Below are 15,359 nucleotides of genomic sequence, written 5' to 3' on the forward strand. Positions count from 1 at the left end.
ACGGAATGGGTTAATCACTTAACATTTTTAATAGATATAAAATAAATCGTAAAATGGCAATGACCTCGAGACTCAAGCTAAAGTCTGCACTTTGCTATAATTGTAGTATCGTGTATCATCGATTATTATCACGTTTATTGCGGCCTTAAGGCTAAATAGATGACCATTTACCTGCTTAAGCAGTCTGAACGAATACTAAATACTTGAGACTTATTCTATAATTTTTTCTAACCATTTATACAAAAATTGTTTAGGAAAAATAATTTAAACGAGCATGAAGTGGACCTCTCCCGCCCACTGGTATGGGATTAATTGCAGGTTAAACCCTAACCGAACTAAAAATTTGTATATACTACCCATAGTCATATTGACATTTGACAGATGTTTGATTAAATATTGAACCTCTCAGTGATACCTATAACTACCTAGTTATGTTATAAATTTATAATTAATAATAATAATTACAAAAAGTACCTTTACCTAGTGTTAGTATTATAATTTTTTTTTATCAAATCTGGACTGGACATAAATATATTAATAAAAGTCAACAAAGCCGTCCTGAGCATCTTGATTTTTATTAAGAGGAGGCATATTTTAATTTTAAAACGAGTTATAAGTATTTTAAAATTGTAAATTGTCTGTACTTACATCTTAAAATTGAACTATAGTACAATCAGATTTAAAACACTTTTAAATTTGAATTTATATTCTATAAAAAAAGGCCCAGAAAAAGCCGCTTATCAACAAACACTAAACATTCAATGATTATGCTCTAATTATTGATATTATTTATTATTTATTTTAATATAATGTATTGCCGTGCATTAAATAACTTTAATATAATTATATTTTTGTACTTTTATATACGTTAGTTCTAATAGTGTGCTATTAGTTTTTATATTAGAGTGAATCGACTTAATATCAAACTTTTAGGTAAGAACATTGTTTGTGTTCTCTCTTTGGTATTTTGCAACATTTTAACTTTTAAGTAAATTATGTGCATTTTCAAATACTAATTCTTTATATACTCATAACTCGTTTAAACATTAAAACATCGTATAAAACCAAAACGAGTATATAGTTAATGTTCTCACCTAAAAGTTTTATCATAGTTACCTATGATAAAACTTAAATTCACTCTAATGTCAAAAATAACATTGAAACTCTTGTAACTATAGAACAAAAATTGTCCATGACGCATACGTGTGTAAAACGAAGACAACACATGCGGTGCGACGTCTTCTTAAACAGCCTGCTCGTGTGTCTTTATTAATAAAGCAATATTATATATTATATTATATATTTTATATTTAAGCAATATGCAATTTCATTGCTGCCATTTGTGTTAGTAGTCAACGATAATTCGTGTGAGTAGTGGCACATCCAAAAATTTTTTTTAAGGGGAGAGGTTAAAAAAATATTTGATAAATCTTACTTGAAAATTGTTCATCAATGAAAATTTTGTTTCCGTTAAACAATTTTCGGGGGGGGGGGGGGGGTACAACCTCCAAATAACCCTGGGTACGATACTGAGTGTGAATGCACCAACATGTTAACGAGTTAACGGTACCACTGACCGAAAATTAAAAGCTTGAGTTTTTGCTCAAAATACATTTTACAGGAAAAACTCTAGCACATTGTAAAAGTGGTCTGACTTGATTAATTTTTTTCTCATTATAAATAGGATAATTTTTCTTCAGGGAATATTGGACTTCGATTATTAATTTTGTTGCTTAAAATGAATATAAAAAAAATAACAAAAGCTTGTCAAAATTGGTCATATTCAAAATCGTATTGTATGGTTTAGAAGTATAATTTTGAAAATCCAAGTCCTATGCACCTTATTAAAAAAGTCTATTCCAAAAAAAAAATCTTCGAAATCAGATCGTAATGATGCTTGAGAGTTTCTTCTGTTGAGCAAAGAAACAGGTCTTGTGCAGGCCCTTTAATATAGTTTGTGCTTATAGTAGCCGACAGCCGTTACATGAAATATTGCATAAATATTTTAGATTCTGAGTGAAGCGATGAATGTATTGATTTTACATTGTGTGTGTTTTTTTATCGTTTATTGGGGCAGTCAACGTGCTCTGATTTTCTTCAATAGCAACTTTTCTGGTAGGAAAGTGAATTTAGTTGTGGCATTCGAGAGGTCAAAATTTAAAATCAACAATAGTTTTTAAAAGCGACAGAAAAAACAAACAAAACACTAAGGATAAACGTTAAATTTTACCCAAAACCAGTTCTAGAATATCGATTTTTATTTTTAGTGTAACTCTAAAAAAAAATAACCATAGACACAAGAAATTTTCGCTGAATCCTTAAAATATTATGATAAAATTCATAATTTATATGAAAAGCGTGAACTAAGATAGTACATACGGATTAATACGTTGTTTGTTTGTTTGTACATATTGTTAAACCTAATTAAGCCTAATGGTCGTGAAATTAAATAATCTAAATTTGATATGACTATACATTTTTGTTTAAAATAAAATAAGCCATATTCAAATTGTGGCCATTGAAAAATTTTATATTTATTTTTAAAGTTCAAATGATTATAAAATAATATCTGACGAACTACTAGTCCAAAATTTGATCTTTGTAGATCTGCAAAACAATTCAAATAATATTCCGCTTCAGAACATTAAATAAAAAATTATTAGTGTCACTTAAAAAAAAGTAAAAATGTATAACAATAAAAAATATTAAATTATGTATTGTTTCAGAAATGTCGTTTTGAAATAATAAGTGTAGACTGTATGCACTTAAAGGGATCACTCTATATTCAATTTTGTTAAAAATATTATAGTTATATATTATGTAACTACCTATATGACCCTAGCTATTTATGGCGCTGAAATAATATATTACATCTCTGCCTATACGGCTATATGCAGGGGTGGACTGAGACCCATTTGGCCCACTATTACTGAAAAAATCGGCATTAAACTATTACAACCCACACTTTTAGTATTTGGTACTTTATTTTTGAATTTTGGTTATTTACTAATAACCATAATAAATTAATAAACAAGTGATAATTGTTTTAAAAATTAAAATTTATTTGAGACAATATTAATTGTTTGTTATTTATATTGTACTTAAAATCATTAACCATAGATGATATCTAGAGCATAATGCCCTAAAAAATGTATTTTAACTGCAATAATGTCCTTAATAATGACCAAAAAATTGTTTTAACATTTCTTGAGTATGAACAAAAATACGAATTTAACGATTTAAACGAGATTACGATGCGTAACACCGGCTAACCAATTAGTTGTAAGTAATAAGTATATAAATATCATAAATAGTACAATCAACATATAATGAATGTTTGCAAAAAAAATTTTGAAATTCTCAATTAAATTAATTATAAATTAAAAAAATCTGTACCTAAATCATGTATAAATGTGCACCAAGAATCAACAAAAATTACTTGAAAATCATAATAATTATTGCTCAAAAAACAAAAAAACTAATAAAAATGCAAAATAAAAGTTAAATCGTTTTAAATTCCTTGATGTACTAGTATGAAAGGGATTTTGTACTTGAAAAGCATTGGCTGGAACTTCCCAAAAAATAATGCATTTTGCAGTTAAGTACGGACTCTAATGGTTAGGAATGGATTATGTTGGTCTACTACAAAAGAGTTCTAAATAGGTTAATAGAAGAGGTCCTAAGAAATCGTCAGCAATAATAATACTCTACCATGTGGATTATTTTGTACTAGCTTGGGGTACATTAGATGACACCGGTCCACTGTGCAATTGCACAGTGGCACAGTGGCCCAGTCCACCATTGGCTATATGACATACTTACATACGAGTATTTGGCATGCCACTACGACACTACCGTATAGTGAGAACTTGGTTTGATATTATAAATATTAAATAGTATCTACATAATCAAAAATGTAGTATGAGTATACATAAAAATATCAACACTTGGTTTTAATATGATTACTTCAAAGTTTTAACAGTTTAGAACACTGCCCAATACCCATGCTGCTATTGGTGATTCTTAATAAATCTTTAATCTAATACAGGATATCCCCTGCCCTGGACCCTATGTTGATATATTTTACAACCTGTAATTTTGAATATTAACTAAACAATTGATAATTATGAACTAAGCCACGCACTAAATAGACAATATAAGAGCCGAAAAAATTGACGTCTAGAAAATGCTATACAACTATTTGGTGAAAAAATTAAGTCCTACAGTGTACCTACTGATATTCATTTTTGAATTACATCAAAAACACAAAATTTACTGTAAATTAGTTAACTTGTCTTGACTGCCTAGCTAAACATGTATATATAGTAAATGCACGAAGTTGGTGCTTATCGGTCATATTGAACTATTTATAGGTGTACGAAATTTTCGAGGATTTTTACGCTAAAAAAGTTGTCGAAAAAATAAATTTTGGTTTTTAGTGTAACTAAAAAAAAAACGACCTTAGATTAATGAAATTTTCATTGAATGTTTGTGTTGGCATTTTTATACACCATATAATTTTCAGATCACATAATAAAAAAATGCAATTTTATTGCACCAAGTGACGGGGCAGGGTCACTCTTAAGGTCTGCGCTCGCTCGAACAATTCAAAACGAAAATATTCCTCGACTTGCTATTCAACACTACCACTACAAGTATGTGTAAAAAGTATAATCAAGGCCATCAAAAATGCATTTTTTTATAAATTTGATACTATCAAGAAATCAAGAAAAAGAGTATACAAATTATAAGTAAATATTTTATTACACATTTTATGATGTCTACACTAATCGATGCAGACGTATTAAACATTTTCGATAAGTTAAAATGTCAAAATAGTAAGTGATACCATTACTTAAGTGTATTTATTATTTTTTAATGTACATTTTATGTTGTCTACACTAATCGATACAGACGCATTACACATTTTTGATGAGATAAAATTCCAAATTCAAGGTTTTGGAACCACACAAGTACATATTTTGTTTCTATCAAGAAGTCAAGAAAAAAGGTATACAAGTAAATATTTTATCACACATCTTATGATGTCTACACTATTCGATACAGATGCATTATACATTTTTGATAAGATAAAATTCCAAATTCAAGGTTTTTTAACCACGCAAGTATATTTTACTAAGAATTAAGTTTTTCTTTACGTGCTCGAAAACATTGAAGTTTTATATTATGGAAAAGCAAATAAATTTGTTCGATATAATAGAATGGTCAAAACTGAACTATGGCTAAATTGGTGTACTGTCAAATGAACAAAAATGCATACGAAGACGTCCGATGAGATTGGTGAAAGATCAATCAACAATAGATGGAAACAAAATGGAAAATTTTCATGATACATAGAAATTGCTAATACAAGTATTCGGGGAAAATTTCATGTATCTATGGTTTTTTTTAGAATTTCCCTAAAAAAGCGAAAAGCATAACACATCTAATCATATATTATACGATGAATATGGCCCTTATGGCTCACAACAATGACATTACGAAATTTCGATGCTCGAGTACAAAAAACAAAATTAGTATTAGTTATGTTAAAATAATTTGGCTCGCGCCCACCGGTCTTTTCACAACAACTTAGGTACGCCTTACGGTACGCGACAAAATCACAGCGGCCGTGCTATTATTTTACTTTAGCAGTTGGCGCGATGGCACGGGATATCGGCATATCACATTGATTATCTACATATCATACAACTCACAAAATACATTCAATAACAATTATATATAAAAAAAAAACAATACAAAAGTGTTTATTGTGTGTTCGTGTGTGTGTGTGTGTGTGTGTGTGTGTGTGTGTGTGTGTGTGTGTGTGTGTGTGTGNTGTGTGTGTGTGTGTGTGTGTGTGTGTGTGTGTGTGTGTGTGTGTGTGTGTGTGTGACTAGCTTTTTCTCCTTGACCGATATACCTTATATGTATATTATCATTTACTTTTGCGCTTTGGTGGCAACACAAATATTTATAATATCTACCTATGAAATACTATGCACGTATATTGTACATATATATATCTATTTATATGTATGTAAGGCTTTTCGATTGTAAAATGAAATATTAGTTGGTCAATCGATTAATCGATAATGTTCCCAAAAAGGGCCAAAATTCTCGATTGTCGTAAGAGTTTTATAAAATAACCGATTGTTTGCATAATATTTTTTAACAACTGTGTAACAATAATTATATCTAATTCTAGAGAGGATGTATGGTTATGAACCAACGCAGTTGCGGCTCCAGAAACATGGTGGTGGGGGGGGGGGAATAAGTCATAATTTTCAGAAAACTTTAGATATCATAATAATAGGTTTTTTTTAAAATTTTGTTTCTAACAGTATAAAGGTTTTAGAAATTGGGCTTGGGAGTGAGCCGCCCCTGAACCTATGATTTGCAGTCAATACATAGATAAGTCGATTAATTTTCTATTAATCGATGGTGAATATTTATAAAAATGTATCGAACAAACCGATTAATCGATGTAAAAATTAATTAATTGAAATAATCAAATATATGTATATTTAAAGTTGCAGCTATGAACATTTTTCTGGGGGTGGCTAGAATTGTATCAGCAGCACAGATCCTGATAATTGATGTTTAAACTGAAATATGATTAAAAAACTGGGGGAAGGCTAAGCCCCCCAGCGTATTTACTTAATTGTGCCTATTAAGTACGGTATTTCCATTAACTCCACTCATAAAAATAATGATTTATTTTAATTGAACTTAAGCCCGGCGACTAAGGCCATTAGCTGTTGAAGGGTTATGAACTATGTTAGGGGTAAAGTTGATACGGTAGGTTTGTTTTTATGATTGTCACGGAAGGTAGCAAACACGTGTATGTATGACAAGGTTTTTAACTACTATGAACCCGGGTGTTCATCCATCCGGGAGCTAGTAGCTGTGGCCGTTTCTTACTCAGAGTCGCATTCCGCGACTGCTTGCAGCCAAAGCGCTACGCCAATCCACAATAATGATTTATGACCCATTCATAGGACAGGCAACAACAATATTAGAAATTGTCTACTTTCACCCCTTAAATAAATCCCGGAGTTGACATTACGATGACAAACTCTAAAATAGTTAGTTTCATGACATGTGAGGGCCCACATAAAAAATATCTTAATCATAGATTCTTGTATTAAATAACAATAATAATACCTACAAGAAAATGTGTTATTATTTAATCAATTAAATATATTTAAAAAATATATATTATTATGTTAAACTATTTATAACTCCATAAGTCTGTACACTGGAATAGGGCATTTTAAAGTATCAATTACATCGTCAGTATTTACATTAAAGAAAGTTATTCCTCAATGAGTATTGTGTGCAGGCCATCAAAGCGTGCAATGATACTGCGTAACTTGTTTTTCAGAATACTAAGCTTTGAATATTGGCTTACCATAAAAACATAATAACCACCATAATACCATATGCTCATTAGCTGATTTACAATAGCATTTGGGGAGACTTCAATCATATAACATACATTACAATTATTCGATGTTTAAGTATTAAAACCACTGGTTAGTAGAAGTTCTATTATTTGTCCTTTTTGCATTTTTGAAATAAGAACTAATAATTATAAAAATGTCAAAAGAAATAAATATTAAATGGATAATAATCGTGCAATAGTTATTAAGTAATGAATAAACATCGACTAAAAAGTCTAGAACTAATTAATGATGGCTCAGCGGCACGGAAATTAATTTGATAAGCCCAGGTTCAATAGCGTCTATAACACACAGGTTATTCTCCCCGCCCCCCCTCCAACAAGCCATTCCATTACATGTTACGATTGAAACTGCCGGGCTTCAGTTTGACTGATAACGTTATAGTCTTAGATATTACTAAAATAGTATTTCCATCAAGATAACTATTAATAGGATTTCGATTTTGCGAGCTTAAATTTATAATAATAAACAATGAAAACGATCAAATATATTTTCAATTCAAATAAAAATATTTCTATACATTATTATTTGCAAGTGCTGGTTTTTTTATAAGGGGAGACGCGGTCCCAAAGTCACCCCTAACGAGATGAGCCTGTGTTTTTATTTGTGTACATCTGAAATAATCGGCTTGTACGACAAGTGTTAATCTAAGACAATTTTGTCTACCACTAAAATTTAGATCCTGGGAAATTTGCTCCAGTAGCCTCCTCGACCATATAAGGTATTGAAACAGCATAGAAATATAATGTCACAGCTGCCGGATTGATCGTCCGAAAACGATACGAAAAAGCCGATAGAGAACAGAGCCAATGGAGAGTGTGTGGTTGTGAGAGAGAGAAACAGAGAGAGACAGAGAGAAAGAAAGAGAGAGAGACTAAGGGAGAAGGAGAGAGGGAGAGAGAGAAAGAGAGAGATTGATAAATTTAATTCTTTGGCCGATATTCCTACATGTGGTGTGGGTCAGGTGTGTCCCGTTTCGTGCGGTAACGAGGGGTTGCGTACAGCGTGAGTGCATGTACCGCATACTCTGCACTGCAGGCAGGTGTTAATGTCGATCGGCAGTCTTGGAACCTTGAAATAAAATAAAGAAACGCTATCGCACGTACACTCAAAATATACAATAAATCGTGGCAAAATAAAATAAATATACACCTATAATATATATATACATATTTTTTAAATTAAAGTAACATTTTTCAATTATTTATACGAGTTTAAAACAATGTGGTAAAAATATGACACAATCGATGAACAATTTTGGAATATTTGATTATTTATCCTAAAATTTACCAAATATTGTTTGTAAAAGTCTTGTTACTAAGCCGGCCATTCGTGATTCTTTATAGTATACCTTTTCATTTTCAAGATTCCGCACAAAATGAATATGCGATGTTGCTGATTGTATTTTAAAACAATGTCTAAACATCGAAATGGTTGATTATATTAATATTAAATATGTGTGTCATATAAATATGTTCTAACATTATTTTGGTTTTACCATTAACTCGAGATTATCTGACTAGTTAACGTAGTGGTTTACGCAGCTGGTTTTTTTTAAGAGGCGACGCAGACTCAAAGTCTCCCTTGACGAGCAGCACCTGCTGATATCAGAGTCAAATCTCTGGACTTGGGTCTCATTTCAGAGACCCTGTTTTAATATTAATGATTGACTAATCGATGATAAATAATAATAGTTTGTACACAGAATTCTGTGGGTTGTATGTACTAGTTTTACTTACTGATTGCAAATGTATATAATGTAAATATAATATATATATATATATATTATATATATATAGACGTAAAATTAAAATCAAAATTACATTTAGTATAATACTAATATTTAAATTAGTTATAAAATAGCCATGGCCCATGGGGAGGGGGCGCGACCAACCTCCTCCCCTCCCCTAGTGCGCTCGCCAATGGTAACTATAGGAACATCGTAAAATATCACGGAGTTAGGTACAGCGTACAGCGTTTCTGTTAATGAAACAATTATATATATTAGCACATAGGTTTTGTATCGCCATCCTTACAGCCTATCAGTTCCAAACCATCAATAATTTATCAATAAAGACCTAAATATGAAGTAAATATTAAAAATATGTTGATAAAATATATAACAATATCCACGAAAATTTTCAAAATAAACATTAAGTATATGCATTAATAAAATTAATAAATATTGATTTAACAAGCTAAGGAAAACATGCACAACCAAAAAATATTAGTCACAAAATGGTATCAGATATGTAATTATTTATTTACTTTGATGGCAATAAAAGCAAAAAAAAATATTTTCCTTTAATTAAGAAACATTATATTTTATTATTAACATGTGCTCCATAGAAGTATTAAATTACTGCTAATTTACATATTAATTCCCGTCTTTATTTTGTAGAAAGAAAATAAGGAAGACTTCGCTTATTTATTAAGAGTGTAAATTATTCTAAACAAACAATGAAAATTAAAAGTTCTGATAACAGAATAAACATATGAAATCAGATTGATTTGAAACACTTGCAATTCAATCGCCACCCCCGTACCCACGCATATGACGGATATTATGATAAAATAATGTATATGTCAATTTTTTTATACAATTCATAATAAAATCCAACGCCAAATGTGTATAGCATGTATAATTTTGAATTCCTCCCGTAAGCAGAATAATGCATATTATTGGGTTTCTAAAATAGCCACCTGGAAGGCAGCTGCAGGTCGATCGAGTCATCCCCTCACTGACAACATAAGTACATTGTACGGTTTTTCTACATGTGAGCTCTATTGTGTATCTTCAATGATTGCTCTTTCCAAAAACCGGGGACCACCCAAAATCTCTCTATTATAGGGGCTACAACATTGCTTGCCACTACGTGTATTAATACGTTCACAATAGGCGGAGTCCCTCCCTCTCACTGCCATACCGGTCGTCACCATGAAACCGAATGCTGTTTGTCTGTATTTGGCCTTGATAATACGGCTACTTGTCGTATATATTTATATTTATATTTATATACCAAGGGTTTATATAATATTTTTACGTTCGTAGTAGGCCTTGTGGAAATTTATTAAACACGCAGTAATCGAATAAGTTATAAACTCTACTTGTCCTTGGATTTTTTCATCCCTTAACAATACCATATTTCTAAACGTTAACGCCATATTATAAAAAACCTGAAACAGTTACAATTAAAATACCAATAATCTATTTAATTTATTACTTAGATATTAAAACATATTAGCATGATTTATATTGTGCTACTGTTAATTTATTGGATCATTATGTGTTTTCATTTTTTTAAACACCGCTAGAGCAAAATTCAATTGTATTGATTATGACTTTGAGAAGTTCATAAAAGATGGGTTCGAGCATGGTACTCGGAGTTATAAAAAATAAAAAAAAAACAGGCTTTCTCAACCTCAGTTACTCACCATGAAAAAAACAATATAATACATTTTAAAACAGAATTTTAAAATTATAATACCATTTGTATACCATTTTATTGTTAGGTACTTACCGAATAAAATTAATTATGACTTACAAATATGTGGTGATATTATACGTACAAGTAAAAATTTGATAAAATACAAATATTCATTTAAAAGACTTTAATGGTCTGTAGGAATCAAATATGGGTGGAACATTCCGGTGCGCCTACCTAATATCCTTTTGTTATCTTAATCGTAAATACAGTCTTCCCAAACCCCACCTATTCTCTACCTTTTCTGCCTATCACACTTTAATATAAGAAGGTAGGACCCGCTGACTGCGGCATAATTCAGTTTAGCTGCAGTGTTCGTACAACTATTGTTACTCTTGCACCGGATAAACTAAGTCGACTATAGGTGTCCTCCACGGCCAGTTTTCATTAGTAAGGTATGTTATGCGTTTTGTCCACTATTCACGGATTATTTACTTGTTGATTGTTGAATACATTAATCGGTCTCATTTAGTATAAAATTAATTCAGGATATGTTTGTTTTATTGATAAAAAAATAATCATCGTCATTAAATTTGAATACTCATTTTTATTTAGTTAGGTATCTAGTTAAATATTGTAGTAATTTTTTTTTTTATTTAAATACAATATATATACTTTCATTCAGAAATAAAGATATACGTTAATTAGGTACCTACTTATGTAAATTCCAAACGAAAATTATAGCGAAGTCATCTTTTAATTAATGTTAAATTATTATTAATACCTACAATAAACAGTATGACGTAGAAGTATAGAACTACTTTCCTAATATTTATCCAATGAATTAACCTAACAACTGCATAAACTTGTGTAAGTAAGTCTAATTACGTACCAACAGTGACTTTCATATTTTGGTACCCCGTATGACATTTTTTCTTACTCAGTAGTTTTTTTCATTATTCATAAACTAAAAAAAATCACTTTTCATTAAAACTATTTGAATTGATTATTGCAAAATAAAACATTCGATTATCTCATAAAAATTACATTATTGAGATGAGATAATTATACAGTAGAACAGAAGGTACGATACAGTTAATGTAATAATCAAAATAACTAAGCAGGTTCTACCTATTTTAATATTATGTTTAAAGAATAAATAAATTATAATTAATGAGAATATCAAAATAGTCCACAATTTTAATAAGTATAATAAAACTTTAACAATGTATTTAAAAATAGTAAAAAAAATTGTTCAGATTAGCTACTACAAAAATTAGCTATCCCCAAAACTTTTTCATTTTGTCAATCTTTGATCATATTTTGACAATTTTAGGTAGTCAATGATTTGTACAATATTTGTGTGATTAAAATATATTTATAATATATCTATCAATCTTTTTACTAACAAATAAATTAAGCAATGATCAAGATCAATACGTGTTTATTTTATTGTGTATCGTAGGTAATTTAATACATTATACCTTTAGTCCATATTATATTATGTTGTGTGTTTCAGATAATCATGAAGTTGAAATTGATTTTGTTGGTACTGCACATTGACTTTATTCTGGGGACTATCGATGAGAATAGTACGTACTGGACTGGTAAGCTACAGAGGTGTGGACCTAAACTCGCGGCAGAACTTGCAATAATCTGTAGAGGCATCTACAATGAAGCTACAAGTAAATATAATTTATCTATAGTGTCTGATTATCAATTACAACAGTTTGTTTTTGGAAATTTTCCCGTAAAATGTATAAAACGTTGCATTTGATACCTATCACACACTCTGTTATGGGGGTTGGGGGCGGGATGCTCCTTCTCCTTTCATTCTTAAGAAATTTTATACTTAAAACAAAACAAGAATTTCATAATTTTGTTTGATATGGGTTATCAACTGAAAAACTAGTGTTTTATATTTTCAAAGATTAAGTTATTTAAGGCATATCACATATTCACATCAAAGTTCAACCTTGAACAATAACAATTATTTTTTTTTATTGTATAAATTGGTTACGATACTGTTATTTGTATTTTTAAGTGTTCAGACCGTTCATAAAAAAATTAATGCTTTCACTGGGTCGTTCATTTAATTTTTTTGGTTTTCTTATAATAGGAATTATAATAAGTAAATATTATTGTGTTATAATAATATAATTAATCAATATATTTTAAACATATATTTATTAGACACTATGTCTCGATATCCGATTGTTAGTGAGTGATAAGAGAAAATGATAAGATTGGTAATACCTCGGACTAAGGTATATTATATTTAGATACATATATACGTTTATATTAGGCTGTGGGTGATACGGTACTGACTAAGATAGAGAGGATTTGAAACTCAAACATTTTTAATTACGGCCCAGCTCCCTGCCACCCGCCCGTCATATCGTTTCCGGTCTACTCTATCTTAGTCCGTGTAATAAAGCGGTCACCCAGTAAAATAACTTGAGATGGTGTTGCATAGCAAGTCGATGGATATTTTCGTTTTTTTTTTTTTTTGTCCAAACACGGCTTAGAGAGGAAGTGATTACGCGGGCATCACTGTATTAGCATAATTCCATTCGCATTAGCTGACAGGGTATCGAATATATACTCGGATGGGTGCTCGTGTACACTTTATTTTCACGAGCACCCGGGTATCTAGACACAGCATTTATTAAGTGGTAAATACAACGATCGTCTGAAAAATAGTTTAAATTTATTAAAATATTAACGTTGTTCATGTTCACGTTTAATTTTAAAAAAATGAGTGATGTGCGCTGGCCGTTCGCTGAATGTAAACTTGAATTTGTGAACGACGTTCTTTCGAAAAATTGATATTTGTAACACCTATAATATTGCCTTGGAACATTTCTTTAAAAATGTATCTAATTTTATTCTGATAAACAAATGTTACAACTATCCTAAAACTATAAATTCCTATTTTTAAATTTGTTAAAATTATGGTACTGGGCTTATGGGACATATAGTGAGGTCCTTTTTTTCGTATTTTACCTGGTTTAAGAGGAAAATAATATAATAGGTATTATATTATATTTTAACAGCATTTTTTTGTACATCTACATAATTAGCCAGCTTCCCTTTCTACACACTTCCAATAAATTTTATTTTGTTATAAGGACCACTTTAAAATTGAATAAAATGTAATTTTAAGAAATGTAATGTATAGGTTACGTGGTAAATGGTAACCCAATAATCGAGTTAATTTATAATAAGTATATTATATTATATGAAGTTAGGATTATTAAATTCATAACCAATTTTGTCTTGACTAATGATTTGCTTTCATTTTCAGATAGTAACCCCCCTACTCCCCAAACTAATTCCAATCCCATAATTAAAAGAGGTGTCGCTGATGATTGTTGTTTAGCAATGTGCACGAGGAGATATATTAAAAATAATTATTGTGGGCCCGAACCGGAATTGTATGTTTCTTCAGCACAAGAATTGCGAGAGATGGTCTATGTTAATTACAATTATTATTATCACGATCTATGTAAGTACCTATTTAAAATACATCATTGCCGGAGTTTAAGGATGTAAGATTACATTTGAATCCAATAGATCGTTTTTTTGTTAACATTTTTAAATGTTTTTGTAATAAATTCATAACATATTTATAAACAGTTCTATATCACAGAATAGGTAAAACTACAGTAATTTACCTATTCTGTATTTCTATGGTTTATTTTTAATAATAGAATTTAGTACTTTTCAAATCTTTGAAATTATTTATACTTTATAAATTATCTAAGAATCTAAAAATAATGTATGACGTGGAAATCGATGACATCTCATTTTTTCACCAGACACTAAAAGAGTCTCAACCACTAATATTCCTAAACTTTTATATTACCCATCCCTTATACTCAGAGCAATGAATACACTTGAATTATACCCAAATTCAACAACTGAAAGTTGATTTATTAATTTATTTTAATTTTACAGATTGGATTGTATTAGAAACTCCACCACCGGAGGAGTAGTCTGTACGCCAACAATATGTCAACATGGTACTGCAGCTTCATAATGTTTCAATCTTATATGATGATTAAATTATAAATTTATTAAAATGAGCTGTTTGTACTTATCAACAAATTTAATTTTTCAATATTAAACAAATAATTCTTAACATTATATACTATTTTATTAATCACTCAAAATAAAACAATAATAAAATATGCAGCAAATACTAAACGAGTACTTATTTTTAGGTAATAATATGTTAGTTCAAATACCATATTATTTTATATTTGTTATTTCCATATAGTTTTAATATCAATTTTGAACAATAATAATAGGAACAGGGTGGTATTTAAAACTCAGTATTCAAATATGATTAAGTTAACTGATGTAAACTATTCGGTTTAAATTGATTTTATTACAATAAAATTAATTTACATAATATTTAAAAATACATTCTTGCTAATATTTGCTAAATATGAATATGAATTAT

At 29.8% G+C, this 15,359-nt stretch overlaps 1 protein-coding gene across 1 annotated transcript; it reads left to right on the forward strand.

Annotated features, from left to right (window-relative positions):
• Positions 1 to 11,264: 11,264 nt before the first annotated feature.
• On the forward strand, positions 11,265 to 14,923 carry LOC111028556. Its single transcript, XM_022307248.1, has 4 exons — positions 11,265 to 11,346; positions 12,411 to 12,576; positions 14,199 to 14,399; positions 14,852 to 14,923. Exons 2-4 carry the CDS (start codon positions 12,417 to 12,419, stop codon positions 14,887 to 14,889), a joined length of 399 nt encoding a protein of 132 aa, XP_022162940.1. The 5' UTR covers positions 11,265 to 11,346; positions 12,411 to 12,416; the 3' UTR covers positions 14,890 to 14,923.
• The last annotated feature ends 436 nt before the right edge of the window (positions 14,924 to 15,359 follow it).

The sequence above is a fragment of the Myzus persicae genome, unplaced genomic scaffold, assembly GCF_001856785.1.
Source record: "Myzus persicae strain clone G006 unplaced genomic scaffold, MPER_G0061.0, whole genome shotgun sequence".
Lineage (NCBI taxonomy): Eukaryota > Metazoa > Arthropoda > Insecta > Hemiptera > Aphididae > Myzus > Myzus persicae.

What these genes read in the sequence shown, in the direction of transcription:
- LOC111028556 (XM_022307248.1), top strand. Translation starts at nt 12,417, where the DNA reads ATGAAGTTGAAATTGATTTTGTTGGTACTGCACATTGACTTTATTCTG. An exon ending in CATCTACAATGAAGCTACAA is followed by an intron (nt 12,577 to 14,198) that starts GTAAATATAATT and finishes TTTCATTTTCAG; the next exon opens with ATAGTAACCCCCCTACTCCC. An exon ending in TTATTATTATCACGATCTAT is followed by an intron (nt 14,400 to 14,851) that starts GTAAGTACCTAT and finishes TTAATTTTACAG; the next exon opens with ATTGGATTGTATTAGAAACT.